General features: G+C 45.0%; 1 protein-coding gene across 1 annotated transcript; it reads right to left on the bottom strand.

The window, feature by feature from the left end:
- Positions 1–318: 318 nt before the first annotated feature.
- Positions 319–22,924, bottom strand: IHO1 (interactor of HORMAD1 1). Its single transcript, XM_071549647.1, has 7 exons — positions 22,869–22,924; positions 14,119–14,266; positions 12,641–12,798; positions 10,744–10,792; positions 10,020–10,107; positions 2,820–2,923; positions 319–2,068 (listed from the first exon to the last, which is right to left on the bottom strand). Exons 1-7 carry the CDS (start codon positions 22,922–22,924, stop codon positions 761–763), a joined length of 1,911 nt encoding a protein of 636 aa, XP_071405748.1. The 3' UTR covers positions 319–760.
- Positions 22,925–23,907: the final 983 nt, after the last annotated feature.

Genomic DNA, 23,907 nt, shown 5'->3' with positions numbered 1-23,907 from the left:
ACATGTCATCTCCTGGATCTGAGCATTGTATCATTTGGCCTCTGTTTGAGAACCACTGCCCTTGAAAAGGGTATGTTGGAGAATTCTTTAATCAGCCAAGGGATACAAGATACAAAAAAAGTAGAAACAAAATAATTCCCTGAAATTTCTGAAACCGAGAAATTTCAGCCTAAAAGAAGAAATTCAATAGTGGATGAACTTGAGACACTGGGATTTGGTTTTTGTCAGTTAAACTGGTCCCTGTCCAAAGTTCACAAACAACTCCTGGGACAGAACTAAACCTTAATAAAATCAACCAGAAAAACACTACTACTGCCTCCAGAACTACAAACCAACATAAAGACTACGAGTGAGAAACAGAATGAAGCCTCTGGCCTGAGAGATAGCATTACATTGATCTTGTTGAAAAGTTTCCGGTAGAACTCAGTGCCAAATCTGACTGAGCTGCCTGTCTGTGCTCTGCCAAGTCTCTCCTCCCTGGGAATGTCTCGGCAGACTCCACAGGTGTGTAAATACAATGGTAACTGGAGCTCTTGGCATCTCTGCTGGGAGCAGGAAGGTAAAGTAATACAGCTTTCCAAGCAAGGGAAAGGCCCCCCTCAGACCACACGTAGTCCTTTACAGTATCTCAAAATGGGCAATAACAGTTTTGAGAATCCAGGCACGAGTCTTGCCTCTAGCTAAACAAGTAACACACCTAGAAGAATAAACTGCAACTGAGATGGCCAAGCCTGCACTGAGGGCAATGAACATGACCCCTTCAACTGGAAGAATCACTATCCACCAGTAAAGAGCAACAGATTGTGGTGTTCTGAGCCAGTGGATTGGCAGGATGTGGTTGCTTGGAATTTGCAGGGCTTCGAAGGCTGAAGCAGCTCATCTGCTCTACACCTGTTGTGCTGGACAGGGATAATATATTCTCAGGAGAGGAATCTAAGAGATATCTTTTTACAGTATGCACTCTTTTTTTAATTTCCAAACTTCTCCTGCTTGCAAGTCGTTGCAGGCTTTTATCAGAGCATGGCGCTGGTGGGAAAGTCTTTGTAAGCCCTGGCTGAGCACTGCTGAGGATCTGCTTACAGGGAGCTGCAAGAACCGGGTCAGAGATTTCTGAATTGAGATCAACCAAGTGTCTGGGAATGCAATTTTTTCTGGAGATTTCCAACTCAGTAATCCCATTTGCCTTCCTCTGCGTCAGCCCACCATCAGCACATCTTGAGAGCTCACCTTTCCTCTTAGGACACCATGTTTTCTTCTTCCCTGTTGCTTTATTCCAGGGGATCCTTCCCGGGCTCTGTTTTGTTTTGTTCCCCACAGCTGCCTTCGGCACCTTGTGGTCTGTGGACCCATTGCACTCTCTTCTCCCAGGTATAGCTTTCCAGACAGAAAGGTGGCAAACTCGAGGCTGCTGCTGCTGTGACGGTGTCAGGAGTTCAGACCTTCCAGTGTCTCTCCTGAATGCTTTCCTCAGTGGGGTTCTTACAGGCATTTCCAGTGCTACAGGACAGTGTTTCTTCTGATTGCCCCCCAAAAAGTGACTGTCAGTCCCGCACATGCAAGGATGGGCAGCACAGCTCTGTGTCTCCAAGCCGTATTTCACCTTCTGCAAAGACATGTTTGCTTTGCCAGAGGCTGCTGTAGCAATGGAGCTGGCTTTGCCTCCCGGGGCTGGGTGTAGGTCACCCTTAGATATACCATCCCTAGTGACCTGGTTCCTCCCAGGGAAGTCTCTGTGTTGCTCCCCCACTTTCACACAGTGGAATTGAGACCTGCCTGAGCAGCTGCAAGCCCTGTTGCCTCGGCAGCATGGCCCATGTGGGTGCTCCTCATCCAGGACATGGAGCTGGCACGGGCCAGGGGAGGTCTGGGAAGAGTTATCTGTCATGTGAGGGGGCAGTCTGGCACTGGCCACAGGCATGTGCTGCTCAGCTAAGGTATTAGGGAGCTTCAGGAAGGCTAGTTCTTTGCACAGCTTCTGGTGCTGGTCATTCAGCTGGGCTGGCAGTGATTCCAGACCCTCTTTCAGCAGCTGGACACTGGATTTCATATCCGAAATCTCCACATCTTTCTGGGGAAGCAGCAAGCAGAGCAGAAGCAGTAAGCAATACATGAAAAGGCACAATACAAAAGTTTCAGGTACCATGTGTCAGTTTGGTATTGACCCAAAGATCCGCAATTTGTATTTTCCTATGTAATACATACCCTCAAACTGCCCCACCAAAGTGAGGGGTTTGGGACTGAAGCATACCCCTAACCCACTGTGTGCCTTCTCACATGCTGGTGCAACACATCCTTGCCAAAAGCAAGTCCTGCAGCAGGGCCTTTAGAGAAACCAGACCTGTCCAGGAGGTCTTTGACAGTTGATTCTTGTGTTTCTGACACTCACTTGTTCTGTTTTCCACCTCTTTTTTTCCTCTCCCTGGGAAACACCTTGCTGAAGGGACAAGGTGCCACACTTCTGTGAGGTGCTCTCCCCCCACAGGCACACACTGCACCACCTCCTCCAGCAAAAGCATGTGCCAGGTGAGCAGCCAGTGAGTGCTCCATCGTGGGCTGCCACGACAGGGCAGTGTTGGGCTCTTCTACTGACCAGGGCTTCGTCGGAGCTTACAGCATTGTTAGCCAGTGCTTGAGTAAGCACTCATCAGTATCTGGCCTAGAATTAGCATTTTAATACATCTTTCACCCTTCGTTATAACAAGAGCAGTCTGTTTTATAATCCACCATTCGAAGGCAATTTAATATTCAGTTAGTATTTTGAAGAAGCGGGAGAAATTCAGAGTGAGGATTCAGAATAAAAGATTAATTTCTGCACTTACGGCTGCAAGTCTCCTCTCCATCTCCAGCAGTGCCTGCTCCATTTGGCTTTTATGTGTCACAGCTTTCAGCACCAAGCCACAGTGACTTTGAAGAGCATCTTCCACTAAATGGGTAAATCAATAAAAAACACATTTGCTCTTTCGTTTGTAAATGTGAATAAAGTACTATCAATACTATTGCTACTTCCTCCCTGGCTTGGCATGAATCACCACAGTGATTCTCGCACTGTGATCTCCTCAAGCCCCGAGTGATGAACAATGGGGTGGATGTTTAATGCAAAGCACTTGAAATTTATAAGATACTGCACATAGGCCAAAACTCATTTACCGTGCTCTGTTAATGCGCCAGCTGAAGAGGAAAGGCTACACAAAGCTGCAGAACTTGGTAGGCTCAGTGCAGGGAAGGCTGAGGCTTCGTTTTCTGCCAGCCAAGGCCCCAGTATAGCTGACCCACCCCAGCATAACCAACCCTCTACTGCAAACAGCTGGTGGTAAATGGGAGCTTAAACAGGGTGGAGATGGGAGAGGTTAATGGTTAAGAAGTGCAACCAGAGAAATTGTCTCAGAAATGCACAGGAGGCTGACAACTGAAGGAAAACTGCTGGAAGGGATAGTGGGAAATGATGAGGCAAAGAATTGGGATTTCTAATTTGCTGGGCATAGGAAGACATGGGGTCAGAAACCGCCTGAACAGGCAGCTGTGCTTAGGACTTGGCAGTAGGGCCCTTGCAGTGTCCTGTGCGGACACAGGCTCCCTGGGAGGGTTTTAAATTGGAGCAAGATGCTCTTGGTTCAGTCAGTCTTGTTGAAAAACTGATAAAACCACAGGGATTTGTGTTATATGATTGGATAAGAATATAACTCCCCCCATGCAGTTGCAATTACTCTTACAGGAACCACTGCTGTGCCTAATATGCCACAGGATGGGAACAGTTTGCAGTGTGTGTGGAGATGAAAAATCCTGAGCAATCTTATGGAGGTCTTCTTTAAAATAATAAATTAGGACAGAGAGAAAGAGCTGAGAAAGAGCAGAAAGAGAGTTAAACATGTCTGTTCTTTTCTGTGAAGGGCACAGAAAGGTGTGTACACCTTGGCTGGGATGGAATGTTGGCTGGTTGGGACAAAACAGAATCCAAAGCACTCTTGCTAAAGCAAAGCCCTGCCAAACCAATGGGCTGGGATAACTGAAACCCTGGATTCCTGAACTAGCACTGCACACCCAAGAAAAATCAGAATAAAGCCTACATTTCAACAAGTGGCTCCAAGAACTCTGCAATTAATGAATGCTCTTTTACTACAGATCCAAGGTTTTTGATTGATTTTGGTCTTGGTGAATCTGAGCTCCTGCTCACCCAGTGTTTATCTCAGCTCCTCAGGGCAGCGCCTCCTGTCCTGCAGAGCTGTGCTCAGTCTGCAGCGCCACAGGGCACTTGGGATCCCTTCTCCTCCTGCTCAGCTTATTTTCATTAAGCTTACAGGGACTTAATTATCTCAGTGAGCTGTGCCCTTCTGTCAAAGTCTAGAGGGAATTGGTTAAAGAGTTAAAAACTATTAGGCAGAGGTAGGCGGAAAGTGATTGCAGGCTTTGTTTCTGTGAAAAAATAGAGACATTTTAAGAAGGCACATTTGTGAAGGAAGAAAGGAAAGAAATCTGAGCAATTATAGGCTTAGTAGTTTACTCTCATGGTGCAAGGTTTTAGAACAGACTTTAAGTGGAAAAGTGCTCAAAGACATGGAGGGAAATGGAATAAAATGAAACAAGATTGAAAAAGGGGGATTGTGTCAGGCTGATGTAATGCATGAGGACAAGGTAGGTGACTTCTTAGACAAAGGAATCACAGTAGCCTTTCTGTAGATTCAAATATCTTTTGAGTGGAAGTTGTCATGTAATTTGAAAAAAAAAAGAGAAAAAAAAGAGGAAACATAAAAAATAACCCTCAGTTAAAGGGGAAGTATCAGGTCTTGAGCAGAGTAGCATAAAGGGACAAAGTGGCTCTGGAAGGTGTTCTTCGAGGCCTGCTTATGAGCCAAACATGCTTAAAATCCACTGTGGTCACCTGGGTGCAAAAGCCAGAGGGCATTCAGGTAATTAGCAGGTGACACAAAGATGCAAATGCCAGCACCAGGGGCTGCAGGCGAGACAGGGCAGTGTGGCGTGCGCCGGTGCACAGACTCTGGCTGACACAACTGCTGTGCACCCCAGAATGTCTGAAGGCTGCACACAGTCCCAGCTGTGCAAGGGGAAAAAAGAGATTGAACTGAGACATGGGCAGAGAAAAGCTACTGGATAATTAAGTGCTTACATGGTAATCTCCTCTTATGAAAGGAGATTGAAAGTGTTGGTCTCGCTCAGCCACGCAAAGCAGAGGGGTGGTGGCACGAGGCTGGAGGTGCCGCGCAGGGATGAGGTGCTGCCAAGAGCTGCCTCCTGGCACCAGGGACCCCCTGTGCCAAGCTGTATTTTTAACTTTGCCTTCCTCCAAAGGAGTGTTGCTTGGGCATAGCTCACGTAGCTGTCATGTGGGAGAAGGAACCTGCAGTTGCCTCACCTATGTGTCTTCCTCACACACATTGAATTAAACCACCTCCCAGACCTGGGCTTGGGGTGAATTTGTCCATTATTTCAGGGTGCCCATCACCACGTGGCTTTGCCTTGTTCGCTGTAGGAGCGTGGCTGATTTCTGAGGATTATCTGCACATACTTCAACTAACATCCTCTCTGCTGCTGCAGGCAATTTGGTTGTCATTTTTAAGCTTTTAGTCTTTTGCTCTGACAGATTTAGACTGCTTTATAAACCTGGAAAGCTATGACTTGCAGAATGGGTTTATAATAGGGGCTTGAATGTTTGAGCATTCCTTTTAGGCTTTGCATCTCCCTGGTTAGACCTTTAATCTGAGAGCAGGTTTTTGGGGAGCCTGCCAGCCTACAAAGACGAGGAAAGCAGCAGTGACTGAAGGAGGAAACTCCTTTCATGTCACTGTATCACCTTCCGTCTCTACATAGTGAAGACACAGGAAGGGCAGCATCCACAAGCCTACCTCAGCTTGCTGCTCTTCTCCATGTGCTTAATTTTAGCTCAGAATTATTTTTAAAACTTTCTAGTTTCCCTAGTCTGTCTGTTCCTCTTCAACATAGTATTCTCAGTCTAAAAATAGTCCTGCATCCACTGGGCTTGTGATCTGCACATACGTTTGACTCAGCACAGCATGCTGCAGGCAAGCAACCAGCAGCCAGCCTTTTGACTGCGTTTCGTTTGTACGTGTAGGAGTATTCTGCAGAAAAGAAACCTCAGTACAGAGGAGGGGCACTCTCCTTCCCTCCCTACTTCCATAACAGAGAAGTGTTCAGACTTGTCAAACAGCAATGAACAAAATAAAAATGGGTGTTAATAGAGACTTAAAAGAAATAAGCGTTGAGACGGCCAAACTAGATCAGATCAAGAACTCTGTTAGTCAAATCTCTTTGAAAATGATCAAGAATGGCTGCTTCAGAGATTTTCTTCAAATAAGCCCTGCAGTAGCAGATAGTTATTGAATAACTTGATTACAGAGGGAAAATTTTTACTCGGTTAATGGGTGACTTATGCACAGACTTGTGCCTCTCTTGAGGTAATATAAACAAAGCAGGTTTTTTTACAAAGTGGAACATCACTGTGTTTTGATTTGTTGTACCATTGTGTTTGGATGCTACTGGTTTACAGTAATAACATTTGGAATGTGAAGTCTGGCATGAGATAAAAAGCAGTGAGACCCCATGTTAGGGCTTCCACCCTGTGCTGCAGAGGGTTCCCTCACATCAGCCTGCACCCAGGTGCAGCTGCACTCCAGCAGCTGAAAACTACAGTCTGAGCAGCCGAGGGAGGGAGTGCCAGCCTCCCAGCCTGGGAATATTAAACAGTAATGGCTTCTGATGCCAATCCATCATCCTTTATGTAGTTCATCCTGAGATTGGCACTGACAGCACAGAGGCTTTAAATAACACTTTGGAGGAAGGTTGGTTTCCCCATGCCCAGGTTCAGAAGGGGATATAGGGGGTCTTATAAACCTGGTGAGACATGAACAAGGCAGGCAGTTCTGCAGCTCAGCAGAGCACTGTGTGTTCTCCCTGGGCAGCAACTGAGCTGTGCCAGCGGGTGGGACAGCTGGGCTGTCACAGCTGCGTCCTGCTTGGATATACTCTGAGCAGTCAGCGGGAAAGTTTGTGCTGGCTTAGCCTGGGTCCCCTTCCACGGCACATCAGACAACACCTGCATTGGGGCACTGTGGGATGAGCTGCCCCTGATCTCACCTGCTGAGGTGTTTTGGAGTCTGGTTAAGTCCCTCACCTCAACAGCTTAGTCAGTCAGTGCATGGCTAGTTAGCAGCTACATGGAAAAAGGCATTTCTTTAATCAGTTTCAAACATTTTGACTTTTCAATCCATACAGAACACAAGGTAGTCTGGGCTGGGTGTCCCAGTGTGGACCATACTGTTCAGAGTAAACAAGCTCACATCCCACCGCTCTAAATGTTTGCCCTAGAAATCTTGCCAGCCACTGCTGGGCCTGGGGCGTCTGGAAACAAGTCATGTTTGAAAACTACCCACCAGGCACAAGATCTTGTCAGAGAATTGCATAAACTCATACCTCTGTAAGGACATACTGCACACTGTTTTGGCACCCTGGCTGGCAGTGTGTCAGAGGATTGCTTGTGGCACCCTGGTTGGGAGGATGCTGCTCGTGGGCAATGACGCCAAGGTGGTGTGGAGGATATGGCTGTTATGAGCTGTCACAGCTGGAACTACCAGATACCAGAACAGCAAAGCAGTTCAGAGAGGGCTGAGTGGTGAAAATTGGGATTTGTATAAAAAAATAGACAGCTTTGATAAAAGTGTAGGTATATAAATTAAAATGAGAAAAATATGAAAAATGAGTTACAGGGGGTGAAACCAGAAGGAAAGAGCTAATGATGAGCAGGCCAGTCAATCAAAGACACTGTATATGGTGGAAGAACTGAGGCCACGGGGTCTGCCTGCCTCTTTACCCCCCTGTGCCCTGCAGACCGAGATGTGAGTAAGGCACAGAGCAGCTGTGCCTCTGAGGAAGCTGCTCAGGCAAACCTTGTCTCATCTCCGGTGCCAGACACAGCTCTATCCACTGTGCGCAAGCACATATGGACAAACACTCAAAAAAGATTTTTTAAAATCCTCCTGCACAGAGCGTGCCAGCCCAACAGCATTTGGAAATGCTTTGGAAATATATTTTGAAAAATATTGTCCTCTCCTGGTGGCTATGCAGACTGTGCCAAATGTGCTTGCTACCCACTGCTATAAATGCAGCCTGTGATACTCCTTATAAGCTTTTAAGAAGCTCTGAAGACAGACTTGATTTCACATTCCACTTTTTATTGCTTTTCCGAGCTGTTGGAATGTCCTGGTGCTCTAGCTCTCTTCGTCTTCTCTTCCCTCTCCTACTTATGAAATCTTTCACTGCCAGTGATTCACCACGTCTCTGCCATGTCACCCACATCCCAAAGTACTGTATCGTCAACAACTGACATTAAGAGCTTTACCAGCTCTGAATTTAGCTCTTTATCACCTGAGTTTTGGGATTTTATACCAGTTTTTCAAGGGAATTGCTTCAGCTGAGATCTTTTCAAGGCACTGTTCTAGGTGTTTATTTAGTAGGAGCTTAATTATCCATCACTGTGATACCAGTCAAATGACAGTGTTTATCAGCAATTAACCAGTGACAGATGAACCTCCCAGAAATATAAAAAGAACAACATTGTGCAGCATGTGATGATTTTCATTATATATTCAGCATTCTGCAGCATGATGCATTACAGAAAGTGCCAATTTTTCTTTTCAATTGCTTTGAAAATCTAGCAGCAGGCACCTCTGGGAGGTTTCTCATTTCATTCAAGGCACATTTATTTAAAATGGATATGGAAAAGAAACAGGACAGCTGAGTAAATGGCATGGAATGAAGAGGGGGAGTTGTGAACAATAGGTTTGATTTTCAGTGCCATGACAACAATTTCTGTGCATGAGGTATGTGAAATTAGGCAAAGTCCTGCTGCAGAGTGGACAAGTTGAGGCACTGAAGTAATTAGGAGTGGGAAAATGTGTAATAGGGAACTTGTTGTGCTGGCCAAAGCAGACAGATTCTTGCTTACATTTGGGTCCCACCAAGAGTACTTGCCAACCACAGCAAAGGAGTGTTCTTAGTGCAACAAGATGGTATTTCAGGCTATCACAGCCTCCAGCAGAATGCACCAGACTCCACTCTTTCTGCCTGAGAGGGCTGTGTAGCCTTTAACGGTATCTGTCAAAGATGTGCTTTGTGGAAGCCACATTTTGCGACACACAGAACATTATTATCATGCTGTTGGGAAGGTCTGCTGCCTTCATCTCGCAAGGTACAACTCACTTCATGCTTCTTGCATATATTGGAACTGGCCTTTTGTTCTTGTACAGAGCGAGGCAAGCTCTGAGCAGAGTCCTGACAAGGTGCTGATAAAGCATCACAACACCATTAAAAATTAATGTACTCTTAAAGACTCAGATCTAAGCCAAATTATAAACAGTTTCTTGAAGTATTTTCCCTCAATAAAGACTTCTGTGATTAGCCACCTCAGAGACAGAGTTGTTTGAAAATATTTTACATTATTGGCTGTTTTGGAGGTCATCTTTTTATCATGGTAATAGTGTGTTTCACTATGTGATTCTCATTCAAGAAATGAGCAGTACTAGTTTTGCTCATAGCCAAAATATAATCAGTTCAAGCACAGAAGAGCAATGGAAGACTTCAAACTAACACATGAAAATCTGAGAAAGCCCTAAAAACTGAAACTGGATACTCAGGATATAAATATCTAAGTTATTTTTACTGTGTGTTCCATTAGTGCTCCAGATAGTCTAAAAATGATCGTACTCCAGGGCAGAACACAAAAACAGAGGTATGTTTATCTATTTGTTCACGGAGTCTAACCATGCAACACCCAAGTACAAAAGAGCAGAGAAAGGGAGAAAATAAGGCAGCAAGAATGGGAAAAAAGACAAGTCCATACCATGGATAAGTCTTATTTCCTGTCCTCCCTTAGGGAGAGCAGCTGTGAGTGGCACGACTTGCCCTGTTCACCCCAGCCTGGAGGCAACACGTTGACATTCAGCAGTTTGACTGTGCCCTCTGCTGTTAACAAAAACACAGGAAGGACTTACTTGTCTTGGAAAGGGTTTCTAGGTGAACCAAAATGGATTCATGTCTGGAATCAGACCTTTCTTCAAACTTGTCCAAGCATGTTTGCAGCTGCCAAAGGGGGAAAAAAGTAATCGAGAAAATTAATACGTTGCCTTTTCTTTGTTTGCAAAATCACAGTACCAGATGCCAGAGAACAATGACAGCAGCTCATGGAATGGAACAGTCTGAAAATGGTTGTTTATCTGTCTTGAAACAATTTGTCCAGCTGCTGTTTGTAACCCCAAAGGAGATCTGTAATGGCTCAAAAGGTTCATGAAATCTTAACAGATTTCAAAATAGAGAGACTGAACTGTAAAATAGCATTAATAATAACTAATCAAATTAATTATAGAAGTGTTGGGACAGAGACCTTCACCTTCAGACCACATTGACTAATCCTGAGAGTTGACTACTTTATGCAGGCAGAAGGAAAAAAGAACTGATATTTGCAGACACTCAGTACAGCTTGTTTTTGCTCCTGAGACCCCACAGTCTCTGAGGCAAGGCCCTTGATCCTAAGGACAGGCCACAAAGGCAATGGTATATGCAGAAAAAACAAAAGACAATTGTTGGTTTAAAGTATTTGAGTGTTCTAGACAAACAGAGTAATATTTTAAATATCAGCATAGTAGAGGAGAGAAAGTGAACATTCTGTAGCATTTCTAACTCTTCATTATTCTACATTCTGAACTTGAAGTAACTTACCCCTTGAAGTTTGTCTTTGGTACTGGAAATAAAGGAACTTAGGACCTCACTAAAATGAAAAAAAACAAGTATAAATCAGACATGTAAATTACTGGAGTGTGCAGAAATTGAAAAGATCACAGTAAAAATGAGATGTGAAACACTGCAATGTATAGTACAGTGTGTAATGTAAGCACAAACATGGTTACCTCAGGGAGCAGAACCCTTTGAAGTCACCTTGGTTGTTTTAGGAAAGCGTGGACTGCTACGTAGAGTAAGGAAAAAATAGATATGCAGACATGCACATAAATGTCAAATACATGAATTATGGGGGGTTTACTCTCTGATTTTTGGCCTGGCATTCGTGCCTCTCTCAGAAGTTTAGTTGGCATTTAAACAACTGCCCGTTAGCTCCTGTGGTGTTATCACTGTGTTATCTGCTCCGGAAGGACCCAGCCCGGGCGGAGGGGATGTGCCAGTTGCTGCGATACACGGTGTTGTATTTGAACTAAAATAACTGTGGGAATAACACAGGAAAAGCTCCAGCCTCAACAAAGCCCAAGTCAGGAAGAACAAACACTGCAACTCCTTTTCTCCTGAGATTACGCCTGTGGTTTCTGTTCTCCGCCCTTTCAAGCTGAGCGAGCCTATCGGGAGCCGCGCTGTGCTCTGATTAACCCACCACACCACAATGGTGGTTGCCAAGCAAAGTGATAGCCTTTCTTCCTCTCCGAAAGTTTGGGTCATTTTAAGTCAATCATTTAGTGATCCAAACTACAACAACCAAAAAGATGGAGGCCAGGTAGACTCTAGTTGTGAGAATTAGGCAGTGCTTCTGGAACCTCTCTCGCTTTATGGAAAGGAAGATTCCAATTTTCTTAGTCAAACTTGCGGGGGATACAAACTGATAAATTATACATTTATCTTTGCAGAGATAATATAGCAATTTCTATAAACAGGCTTCTAATCTGGGAGTGAGACTGCAGTGTAGGAAGGAGCATAATCCATTTAATGAAAAAATAAAGGGTAATTATGAATGCTGCCTAAACATTTAAGACTATTTTTTCATTTCATGTAATTCACTTGCAAAAAATCCTCCTCTTCTCTAATAGACAGGAGAGAATCAAATGTTGCCTTATCAGAAATGTAGTGCCCTCTGCAAAGGTGAGAGAGACACAGCCTGATTTGATCAAAGGCTTTTAATAAAAACAGTTTCACTTTGGATGGTACATTACAAAATGTAACTAATGTGCTAAGGATTATTTATAGGTGCACTGGGGAGTTTTCCATCTTTAATTTTTGAGCTTCAAATGGTTAGCTTGTTCCTTAAAGTCCTTTAGGACCTCCACGTGCATTTAATTCTTGACATTTTACAAAGAGCAGATGCAAATTACATTAGCAAATTGCACTTGTCTGTTACCAAAAAAAAACAACACATAAAAATCTTGTATACAAATAAAATTCTAGAGATAGGTGCAGGTTTATAAAGATGAAATCTGCACACAGGTATGTTTGGCAATCCCCTTATCTGGCCCAAATGTGAAGGTTGTCCTCAGAGTCCCTTTGATCAGGCACCATACAGTCTATAAAATTTTGAGAAATAAGGACTTTCACAGAGAATCAATAAAGAAAAATCCCTCCACTGATTGGATAAAGAAGGACAAAGGCAAATTCAGGTTAGAGTTTTGTTGTTCCTTGGGGCTTATGGCTGAGTGTGTTACATAAATCACATAGGAAATAAACAGTGTTCTCTTATCCTGTGACTCTTTCGAATCAGAATTTATTTAAAACCTGGAAAGATACATTTCTTGGAGAAATATGCAGCTACGTCATGTATGATTTGTAAGAGGGGAAGAAGGAGCTGCAGGGAGTGACAACTACCAGCACAGAAAGGATTTCCAATGGATGGTCTACATACTGGTCATATTTGTCCTTTATTTTGTTCCTCGTCACTTCAAAATTTTCCAAGACACTTTTCGCTCTTCCTGTGCCAAAACTGACTGAACCTTTTTCTCTTGTTTCTTCATCAAATAACTGTGGTTTTGTCTGGTATTTGGTAAAAATACTGGGCTCTCTCTGTTGCACAAACAAAAAAAAAAGTGGAAGTATAAAAATAATCAGAACATTAATTAGAAAAAGACATTTTTGTACCCAATGCTTTGCAGACAGAGATCACAGTGATTGGACATGACAGATTTGATTGGATGAGGAGATTAAGAATTTCATGATTTTATTGTTCATTTAGTATGCCTAGTTAGATTGACTCCCTGTGGAACAGAGACCCAGCCTAGACTCCTCCAGACTCAGGCTCTTCTCTCATCTTGAGGATTTTCAGTTTGTTACAATCATAATGTCTGCAGATTTTCCCTTCTCAGTTCAACACAGAGACTATAAATTAATTCCAGTGTTCATGGAATTGTGGAGAAGTTGAAGTTGTCAGTAGAAGCTCCCTGTACAGAAATCTGAAGAAAATCCTATTGAATTTCCTGGTGGATGACACAATTTTGCTGCCAACTAACATTGACAGACTCTAGGTGAATTTTTCACATGCTTCAATACACATTTCAGAACAAGAAATTTAATATTATCATGGAAGCTTCATTCTACAAAATTTCCAGACACTCTGTGACCAAAATGGAAATGCCTTTTCCTTAAAACATAAGAAAATGCAAATTCCATTTTTTTTTCATGTGAGTAGTGGATTTCCTTTATTGTGTCTGATGAAAAGCTGCTCTTCAGCAAATGCAGAGGACAGCAGTTGGCATCTGGAATTGAAGGACAGCCTGGGGCCACCAAGCTGGCACCACTACTCTTTCCTAATCTTTGCTCCCAGGTGTGTTTATTCGGATCTGACGCTCTCTGTTAGTGGTGCAGGAACTGTTTTAGTGAACCTGGTAACATCAGAAACCCTGTGCTGTGGGAGGAAGATTTTGAGCATAGAAGCTCTTCATCCCAATCCAAATCACTCAAGAATCTGTCATAACAACCATATAGTGAGGTCGCTGCCAGTCCAGGGAAGTAAATACTGAGCAGCTCTGTCATTCTTGCAGAGAGCTAAAGAAGTGAAACACAGCATTTTTCAAATAGGAATAAATGTAATATTCTCCCTTGGCTAGGTAGGGGGTCTAAAGATGTTAGCTGGAGAATAATTTAATATTATTTTAGTAAATTCAAAAATCTGATTGAAGAAAATAACACCCATATCAGTAATAATTTATGGTAATCTGTTATAAATATCAGGTTTTCATCCATTCAGGCTGCTACTTTGTCCTGTCACAGTAAATATGTGTATGTAACAAGAAGATAACTTGGTTCTGGAAGTTACCACCTGAATTCAGGATTTTCCATTAACTCTGAATGGTTGCTGTGTGTGTGCTGAGGGAGAGTGAGACTCACGTCCTGGGAGTTCTGCTGTCCCGGCTCCAGCAGTGCCGCTGCCGACTGCACGTTCTCCAGGCAGAACTGGGAGCCAAAGAGCACCTGGGAGTCGCTCAAACTCAAGTAGTCGCTCCCAGTGCTGCTCTTCAGGGAACACTTACCAGGCCTGAAATGTGGCAGAGAGGGATGTGAATGAGTCTGGAGCAATTAAAAAGCCAAACAGAATTCCCTGCGCAGCCTGCTGGAACCACTCAGTCATGGCCCACCCCTCTCCACTCGGAAGGTGCCATTCCTATAACGGCTTGAGCTTTAATTCTAAGATAAACCAACTGGCTTATCTTAAACTGCCACATCCACACAAACACAGTGTGGTAGCTCCACATTCACCTTGCAGGGGTGAGGATGTTTCTCCAGCATGTCCTGCAGACAAAAGACCAAACCCAGGACTGGGCTGCTGACGCAGCTCACCCTCTCTGCCGTGTCAATCAGTCTTGGTTAAAGGGACACCTTGGGGTTTGCTCCCAGCAAGTGCTGGGTCTCTCCCTTTCAACTACTCTGGATAATAAATTCAGTTGTAACTCAGGTGCTGCTTGGATTATTTGCAAGACTATTCAAACAGAATAAAACTATGACTAATAGCTGACATTTTGTAGGCAGTTACTCTCCAGATGCCTTAAGTCTGACACTGTGAAACAACAAATAAATAGGTAGCATATGGTTGGACAACCTGATCTGAATTGTTAGAAATATTTCAAACATATTAACATGCTACCCAAAAGTGCTCTTTTTTCCCTTGAGCATTGCCCACATAAATCTTTCCCAGCTCGCCTTGACTTTGTGCTGTGTTGCTGTGATTCCACACCCCTTCAGACACACGGCTTCTCCTGCTTTATGGACTGGGCTCTTGGCACAGCTTCCCTCAGACAAGGGTTTCCTGCACAGCTGCACTGTTTTTCATTGCATTGAAGGCTGGGTTCAATTTTTTGTTAGCAAACTTTTTAAACTTTTCACTAAACTTTTAAAATTATTCACATAGAATGTGTTTTAAATTTTTCACATAGAATCATAGAACAGTTTGCGTTGGAAGGGACCTTGAAGATCACAGAATCATAGAATGGATTGGGTTGGAAAAGACCTCCAAGATCATCGAGTCCAACCCTTAGTCCAACTCTAGTCCATTTACTAGATCATGGCACTCAGTGCCACGTCCAATCTGCATTTAAAAATCTCCAGGGATGGTGAATCCACCCCCTCTCTGGGCAGCCCATTCCAATGCCTGATTGCTCTCTCTGCAAAGAATTTTTTTTCTGATCTCCAACTTCAATTTCCCCTGGCAGAGCTTGAGCCCGTGCCCCCTTGTCCTATTGCTGAGTGCCTGGGAGAAGAGACCAACCCCCACCTGGCCAGAACTTCCCTTCAGGTAGTTCTAGACAGTGATGAGGTCACCCCTGAGCCTCCTCTTCTCCAGGCCTTCGTTCCAGCCCTGCTGCCACGGGCCAGGGCAGCTTTCACTGGGCCACATTGCTCAAAGGCTCATCCAGCCTGGCCTTGAACACTTCCAGGGATGGGGCATCTGCAGCCTCTCTGAGCTACCTGTGGCAGTGCCTCACCTCCCTCACTGTCAAGAATTAATTCACAACATCTAATCTAAATCTACCCTCTTTCAGTCTAAACGGTCAGTATTCCATTGCTGCACATCCGCAAGGTCCGTCAGAGTGCTCAGGCTGGGTCCAAACACAAGAAAAGCTTCTCAGTTCTTGCTTTTTATGAGCTACCAAGAGAGAGATCTGCTGCTGCCTTTGAAGCTTGGAATTAGAGACCAAAATTAATGAAAAAGTCTCTAATGGGTTTTCTTCCATATCAAATGATACAAGTAAAGGAGAGGGAATAGGAGGGTAATTCATAACAAGAGATGATCACCCCAACATTTATTAGCAGTGACGCATTTGGTTAATCCCCAGTTTTGGAAGGAGCCCAAACATCACAGACACAACAGGGAAGGGATTTAGCAGCAATATTTGAACTGCTCAGTCTCCCTGTTCATTATATAGTGGTGTCACTGACAATATCATATTAATACTTTTGGCTTTAACCTAACTGAGTGCACTGAGCTGCAGGCAAAAATAGAAGAGGTTTGGGTTTCTGGGTTCTCAAAACCCCTGATAAATCTCTTTGAATTCAAAACTTTTCCCTTGCTCTCTCTTTGAACACCAAATCTGAATATAATTTTTACTTGCACAGCTTCTTATTTCCATCTCAGCTAAGCTTTGTTAAAAAAATAAATTTCCTTAATCCACAGCTGAAATGTCAGGGATAGATGTGAGCACATGGGCTGCTGTGAACCCACACAGGCAGAACCCCTGCCTGCAACGTGTGTAGCACATCTCCTGTACCAGCTTCCTAAATCCTTCTGTCTTCTAGCCAAAAAAGCTCCCTCTTAGTTTAAGGAAGGGGTTTTGTAATCCTTAACTGCTTTACTGTCTTGACAACACCCCATTTGAAAGTGTCTCCTACAACCGGTGAATATCACACCCCACAACATGCTCGTTTCCTCAGATTCTTCACATCACTTAAGGCCTGAAGCACAAGATTCTTATATCAAAGAGTCTTATGACTGGTATTTTGAGGAGTATTGACCTGAGAGGAATTTATGAGCCAAGTGACTTCCCAGTGTTACTCTGCACTACAACCAAAGGTGGCTGCTCTGGAGCCCAATTTTTCTGCCTTAAGTCCACAACCTTTAGGAATGACTGCACTTCTGCAAATTAGAGGGGGAGACAAACAGATGTCTCCTTTGAATACACTCATCCCCCTGAGCAATGGGTTTCTTTCTCCCTTGCTTAACACTACTGGCAATTAATTTACTAACAAGACCATCTGGGCAAGCCATCAGCCTGGCCATGCTTGGCCCAGGCCTGGCCCTCATGGAGAGATCAGACATCCATGGTCAGATCTGGACCAGATCCATGATCAGGCAACTGCAGCTCTTCCAACCACCTGACCATTCCCTTCAGAATGCCTGAGCTGCAGGGATGCATGCTCTGTCCTAAATATAAACCTTCTCTATAAACATCAAGAAAACATCCTAGATATGCCATCCCATAGCAGTCCCTCCAGTGATGCAATAGTCTGCCTCAAGAGAGCTTTTAGCAATCCCAGAATTGTCCATGTGTTTGTACTCATAACATTCCTATGGTACTGGCACCGGCATGTGCGTCCAAAGCAAAACCAGCTTCAGATACGTAAGACAAGTTCTTGTCAGCTCCAAAAAATGGTAAACCATCCTCTGGTGACTGATGGAATGATTTTTTTCCCACCTAACTTTATGCCAGGTATTGCAATATTGGCAGCTCCAACCCTTTCTCATGATGTGAGTGTGATCTAAGAAACCTGCACTCTTCTGCTTATCTGTGGGTCAGCTGGATCTTCACAGCCTGTAGTTCCCTGTTGTCAGCTGGAACTCCCTCTCTACAGCAGAATTAGATTTTGGGGGGGCTTCTCTCCTTTTTCTAAGTTCTGATTTCCATTCCAAATATTTTAGCACAATCATATGCAAGTACTCACCTTCCATTCAAAGGTTCTGCCTCCCCAAACAGAAACACAGTGTGCAATAAACACACGCCTCTTGTGTTTCTTGGCTGTTCTAGAGACATTGACAAACTAAAAAACTAGTGACTATAAATTGTCACAGGCTTTATTGGTCTTTTTAAACACCAATAATTTTACCCTGTTATTTGGATCCATCCTTACATGCCAACACCAAAGTTTAAGAGTCATTTGGAAAAGCAATCTGAGACTTCTATAATTTGCAACATAACATTTATCTGCAGTGCTGCTGCAAGGGATTTTCTGTGGTCCTGTCATCTCCACTGAACCTGTGCCAACATCCCTCTTCTTCCCAAGTGCCGTGGGTGAAGTTCTCTTACCCCTTCCTGGCACATTTCTTCAAAGTGCAGTAAAGTCTTTTTCCCAGAGAAAATATCTTTTTCTTCTGGTAGCAACCTTGAGTAGGATCAGTGCCATAAAGTCTCTCTTCTCCTGATTCCCCTCCAGATAATCTCCCAGCCCTCTCTGCTCCTCCTCATTTAGGGACCAGGGCTGAATCACAACAAACCCAATTGAAATTCTGGGAGCTGACGTTCACCTGCTCTTCCTCCTGGCTTTAGCCCGTATCTATAGGAACTGTCTCTGGCTCTGCTGTGCTGCTCTCACCCGCACTATCTGCTGCCTGCCAACGTGCCCAGCAAATGAGCAAGGATGAGTCTTGGCTTTGGGTGCAGGGGAACTGGGGGAGTTTAAATAAAGGAGTTTTAGCTGCTCTTGCAGCCTCCAGCCATTTGCCGTCACTTCTCCGGGAACAGCCGCAGCAGAAAATTATTATTCTTCCTATCATTTGCACCGAATCCTAAAAGGAATTTCTACAAACATGTTCTGGCACTGGCCCCAGTGCATTATCCATGAAAGAATTCCCCTCAGTTATTCAGCTCAAACACTGACTCCAGTTTCCAGATTTCAGGCTGAAAGTCCGCCTGGTCTTGTTTTATTTCCTCAAGGTCATTTTTACTTTCTGAAAGCCACTCCATTATTCATTCAGCTGTGATTCAGTACTGTCCAGACTTTCCTCACCTTGGAAACCACATAAGCCCTTTGTCCTCAGCTTGTTGTCAGTTCCAACAGTCTTTTCCTTAGGAGGAGATTGGGATTTCCATGGAGCAGCTCTGTTTGCTCCCACAAAATGCATCCCCAGACATATTAAGAATTAGACATCTGGAGACAGGGGGGTTTTGCCACCCCCCACTCCAGATTGAAGCCATTTTCCAGCCTGCATTTACAGTCCAGGTTTCTCATTCCTCCCAGGCTCTGGAATTTTACAGCTGCTCTCCTGGTCTTTGTCCTGGCTGCCTCCTTCATTTTCTGCTTATTCTAGGACCTTAAGGCAACTTCAAAATATGTGACCTTGTGATGTGGGATGGAATTTCATGGGATAATGGATTGAATGAGGTTGTTAAATTTGGAAGTTATTCTCAACAGCAGAAATAAGCTGTGTAGAGAGTAGAGGCCCAAGTAGGCCTTAAATTTCAGCATCCCTTTTGAATGCCTCTTTAATATTTTCATCATTTCTTGGCCTTACACACTCTCTGTCAGGTTTTCTGCCTCTGATGTCTTTGGAAGTTGGTACATGAGTAGCTTTTATGCATGTAGCAAGTTATTTATTTTTTCATGGAACAAAAATTCTCATAACTTCAATTTCAAATCTAAATAATCTAGTCTTAATAGTCTTTATGCCTCAGGCAAGCAATTTAACCCTTTTGGCTGTACAGTTCAATTGATTATTTTATGAGCTTCCATATTACTATTCCAATGTCTTTTTTTAATTAACAGTATTGGATTTTTTGGCTTCTGCTGCTTCTGCAAAGATGCTGACTCCAGTTCCCCACTGCCACTCTCATGGCAGCACTATCACAGAATCATAGAATGGATTGGGTTGGAAAAGACCTCCAAGATCATCAAGTCCAACCCCTGGTCCAACTCCAGTCCCTTTACCAGATCATGGCACTCAGTGCCACGGCCAATCTCAGTTTAAAACCTCCAGGGATGGGGAATCCACACCCTCTCTGGGCAGCCCATTCCAATGCCTGAGCACTCTCTATGGAAAGAAGTTTTTTCTGCTCTCCAACTTCAATTTTCCCTGGCAGAGCTTGAGCCCATCATGCCCCCTTGTCCTATTGCTGAGTGCCTGGGAGAAGAGACCAACCCCCACCTGGCCAGAACTTCCCTTCAGGTAGTTCCAGACAGTGCTGAGGTCACCTCTGAGCCTCCTCTTCTCCAGGCTAAACATCCCCAGCTCCCTCAGCCTCTCCCCACAGCACTTGTGCTCCAGTCCCTTCTCTGGCCCCGCTCCAGCCCCTCAATCTCTTTCCTGAACTGAGGGGCCCAGAACTGAACACTATTAGAGTAAATAGCCTGAATGTGGGTCCTGCGCTCAGCTCAGGGCCCAGGCAAGATGTGTCTCTTCCCCTGAGAGATCCCTGCCCAAAGCAGGTGTTTATGGTGTCTGAAAATGTACTTTTAGCATCATGCCCTGGTGATGCTTCTCCAGTCAATCAAAGGCTGATTGAAGCATCGCTGCTTCTGTGGCTGCTGCTCTTGCATCCTCTGTGATCTGTTTCCATCAGCCCCCCTGGCTGGGCAGGTGGCAGCGCTGCCCTAACACGGTGCTTTCCCTAATCAAATCTGGCATTTCAATCCACAAAAATTGTGTGGCTTCTTGATGCACTTCAGTTGAGCCCAAGCCTTCCCAGCATAGCTGTCATGTGGCCCCTCCCACCCTCTTAAATAACTGGCACCCTGATATTATTGCCCAACTTCTTCTGCTGCATTTCCAGCATCTCTATTATGTCAATATTTGCACATAAAACCAGGTGAAAGGCAGAATTAGGTTCCCCCCACCCTATTTCTCAGGCTGCCAGGGTTACAGACTGTGTGTGTTATGCTCCAGTTCAGAAGGGATATTGAGGGGCTGGAGCGGGTCCAGAGAAGAGCAACGAAGCTGGAGAAGGGACTGGAGCACAAGTGCTGTGGGGAGAGGCTGAGGGAGCTGGGGGTGTTTAGCCTGGAGAAGAGGAGGCTCAGAGGTGACCTCAGCACTGTCTGGAACTACCTGAAGGGAAGTTCTGGCCAGGTGGGGGTTGGTCTCTTCTCCCAGGCACTCAGCAACAGGACAAGGGGGCACGATGGGCTCAAGCTCTGCCAGGGGAAATTGAAGTTGGAGATCAGAAAAAAATTCTTCCCATAGAGAGTGCTCAGGCATTGGAATGGGCTGCCCAGAGAGGGGGTGGATTCCCCATCCCTGGAGGTTTTTCAACTGAGATTGGCCGTGGCCCTGAGTGCCATGATCTGGTAAAGGGACTGGAGTTGGACCAGGGGTTGGAATTGATGATCTCGGAGGTCGTTTGCAACCCAATTGATTCTATGATAACAGTGAAAACCTGGGGCAGAATTGAGCTTGTGCAGAACCGTGACCATGAGGGCAATGCATCACCAGAGCTCTGCATTTCCTGGGGACCCGGTGGCAGCTGCTCTCAGAAGTAACACCGTGACTGAAACTTGCAAAGAACTCACAGAGTGAGTCATTCTCTGCCTAGATTATACGCTGATTTTATGTTTCATTTTTAAAGCTCCCTGAAAGACAGTATTCTGGGGATTACACAGCACACCCTGCTGTGGTGGGAAAGGTTTCTAGTAACAGAAGTGAGCCATGGAAAAGTAACCAACACCTTTTCCCCCCATTTCAAATACACACACACATTCACACGCTCCCATGAGAAACTTTCCTTTTCTTAAAGAAACATTAATTTTCCCCAGAGAACTCCTCCTCCTTCTTAACTCCTCCAAAACCCAGCTGCATTTCCACTAATGTTTTATGCCCTATTTGACCCTTTTGAACTCGCTTGCAAAAAGTGTGGAATGGTGAGGAGTGAGTTTTAAAATCTTGCCTGTATTTTCTTCCTGCGTTAAAAAATGAGTTAAAAAGGAAGACTTTGTAGCTGGTGGGATATTTTTGAGTAGGAAAGAATTCAAGAGATCCCTTTCCAAATAGGCACCTGTACTTCTTCCACTCACTTCCTTTCTATTCTACGACTCCACAGAATTATTTATATATTTATAATATATAAATTATAGATAATATAAACATGTAATAATATATTTTATATATAATATTATGTGGGTTTAATATATTATCTAAATTTCCCCTGCTTAGTCTCTGACCAGAAAGAAAATTTCAGGTTTTCAAACTATTTAGAAACAACTCATTGAAAACAAACAAACTCCCTAAACAAAGAAACAAGGTACAAGAAAACAATAGATTTAAAGAGTGCACAATTATAAAGACAAAATTATGTCAGGTATGAACATTTTTTCCCCTGAATTGGCTCCCCTTCGACCCCTGCATCTGTGCAAAATTCAATTAATTCATATCTATGACAAGCATGTTTATAATGGGCAAGGAAATGACTATTATGTTTTCATTATCATCCATCATTGTGGTAACATCTGGCCAAAGAGACAGTATGACTAAAACTGTGAATTTGAACAAGTTAGTTATATAAGTGGGTTATTTAACTAACAGAGGCTCAGAGCACCAAATTCTTCAATCAGCCTCTCCAGAGTCAAACAGGGCATAAATCCCACTGTCTTTTTCATTCATGTGATACAAAAGGTGATGCTCTGCTGTACAAAATGCAGCCTGTCTTACATGTTTGCCCTCCAGATGTTTACATCTGAATATTTGTTGTTTCACTGTAGGCTATGGATGTGGGGAGTTCGAGCTGCTCTTTGGCTCCTGCTGGAAAAAACAAGCCATGCGTATAAATGCAGGATATGGAATAATTTTTGAGTTACATAATGTGTAATAATATTGCACATCACGATTCATTTTATCTGCCCTCTGTACAGCCGAGAGAAACATTTAACTCATCTAATGACAGGGGGACAGGTCACAGGATTTCTCCAAACACGCCCCGAACAGACCAAGGTGCAGCTTCCAGACAGGGCTGGTTTTTAGATCGCCAGTGATGGTGGATCTTTGTCAGCTCCTGGCAGGCTGGGGGCACAAACAGGACCACAGGGGAGGTCAATGAACTTCCATGGGCCCCCCATAATTAGCCACAGGTGAGCTCTGGACATGTTTCACCTCATCACCATCACCCCTGCCAAGTGTTTGGTTTCACATCCGCCCCCGTCCATTTCCCCACGCCCACACTCACTCGGTGGCTGTCGGCATGCTCAGCATCTCCTTGATGTTCCAGACGTTGAAGTTCATGTTGTCTCAGGGCCGACACCCCGGCCGGGCGCCCCTGCCCCTCACCATGGCCGTGCCCTCACAGCCTGTCCCTGCTGGCAGCGGCCCTGGCGCCTCAGAGCACGGGGGGGCGCCTCAGAGCACGGGGGGCACCCAGAGCCCTGCAGGGAGGGGGGACATGGGGGGCACCACCAGCCTGCTCAGGGCACCGTCCCCTGTGCCCTGTGCCGTGGGGACAGCCCAGGGGGACACGGCCCTGCAGGCCCAGGCACGGCATGGCCTGTGGCCCCACACAGGCCTGGGGCAGCTTGAGGGCTCTCAGGGGGCTGGCGGTCCTGGATGTCACCTCAGGGTGGGGGTACCTGCGACAAGTCTGGGGCTGAGGGTCCCTGGATGTCACCTCAGGCTGGGGGTGTCTGGATCTCACCCTGAGGCTGAGGGTCCCTGCATCTTGCTGTGGGGCTGGGGCTCCCTGGGGGCACCCAGGGCTGAGGTCCTGGGATCTCACCCCAGAGCTGGGAGTTCTGGGATCTCACTGTGAGGGGAAGGGTCTTTGATCACCCCAGGGCTGGGGGTCCCTGGATCTCACGCCATGGCTGGAGGTCCCTTTAACCACCCCAGGGCTGAGGGTCCCTCAGGCCACCCCCAGCTGGGAGTCCCTGGATCTCCCCTCACAGGTGGGGCTTACCTGGCTCTCAGCCCATGGCCACGGCCCCAGGATCAGCCCCAGCTTGTCTCTCCACAGGCAGCCTCTTGTCCTTCACCTGGGAGCACAACCCTGGGCACAGGGGAGTCACCACGGGGCATGGGGAGGAAGAGGAGACTTGGCACACTGTGGGCTCTTTCCATGGGGGCACAGCAGCCAAAGCGCCATTTCCTTCATGTCCAGAGGCTGTGTGGTCTCTCATGTAAATACCTCCAGCAGAAATGCAGAATGATTTAATTTCACCCATTAGAAGTGTGACAAAAATAACTCATCATTTAAACATTCCCCAGAGAAAGAT

Source organism: Pithys albifrons, chromosome 3, assembly GCF_047495875.1.
Source record: "Pithys albifrons albifrons isolate INPA30051 chromosome 3, PitAlb_v1, whole genome shotgun sequence".
NCBI classification, from domain to species: Eukaryota; Metazoa; Chordata; class Aves; order Passeriformes; family Thamnophilidae; genus Pithys; species Pithys albifrons.
The sequence above is the reverse complement of the archived record's forward strand: the minus strand, read 5'-3'. Positions and strand labels throughout refer to the sequence as shown.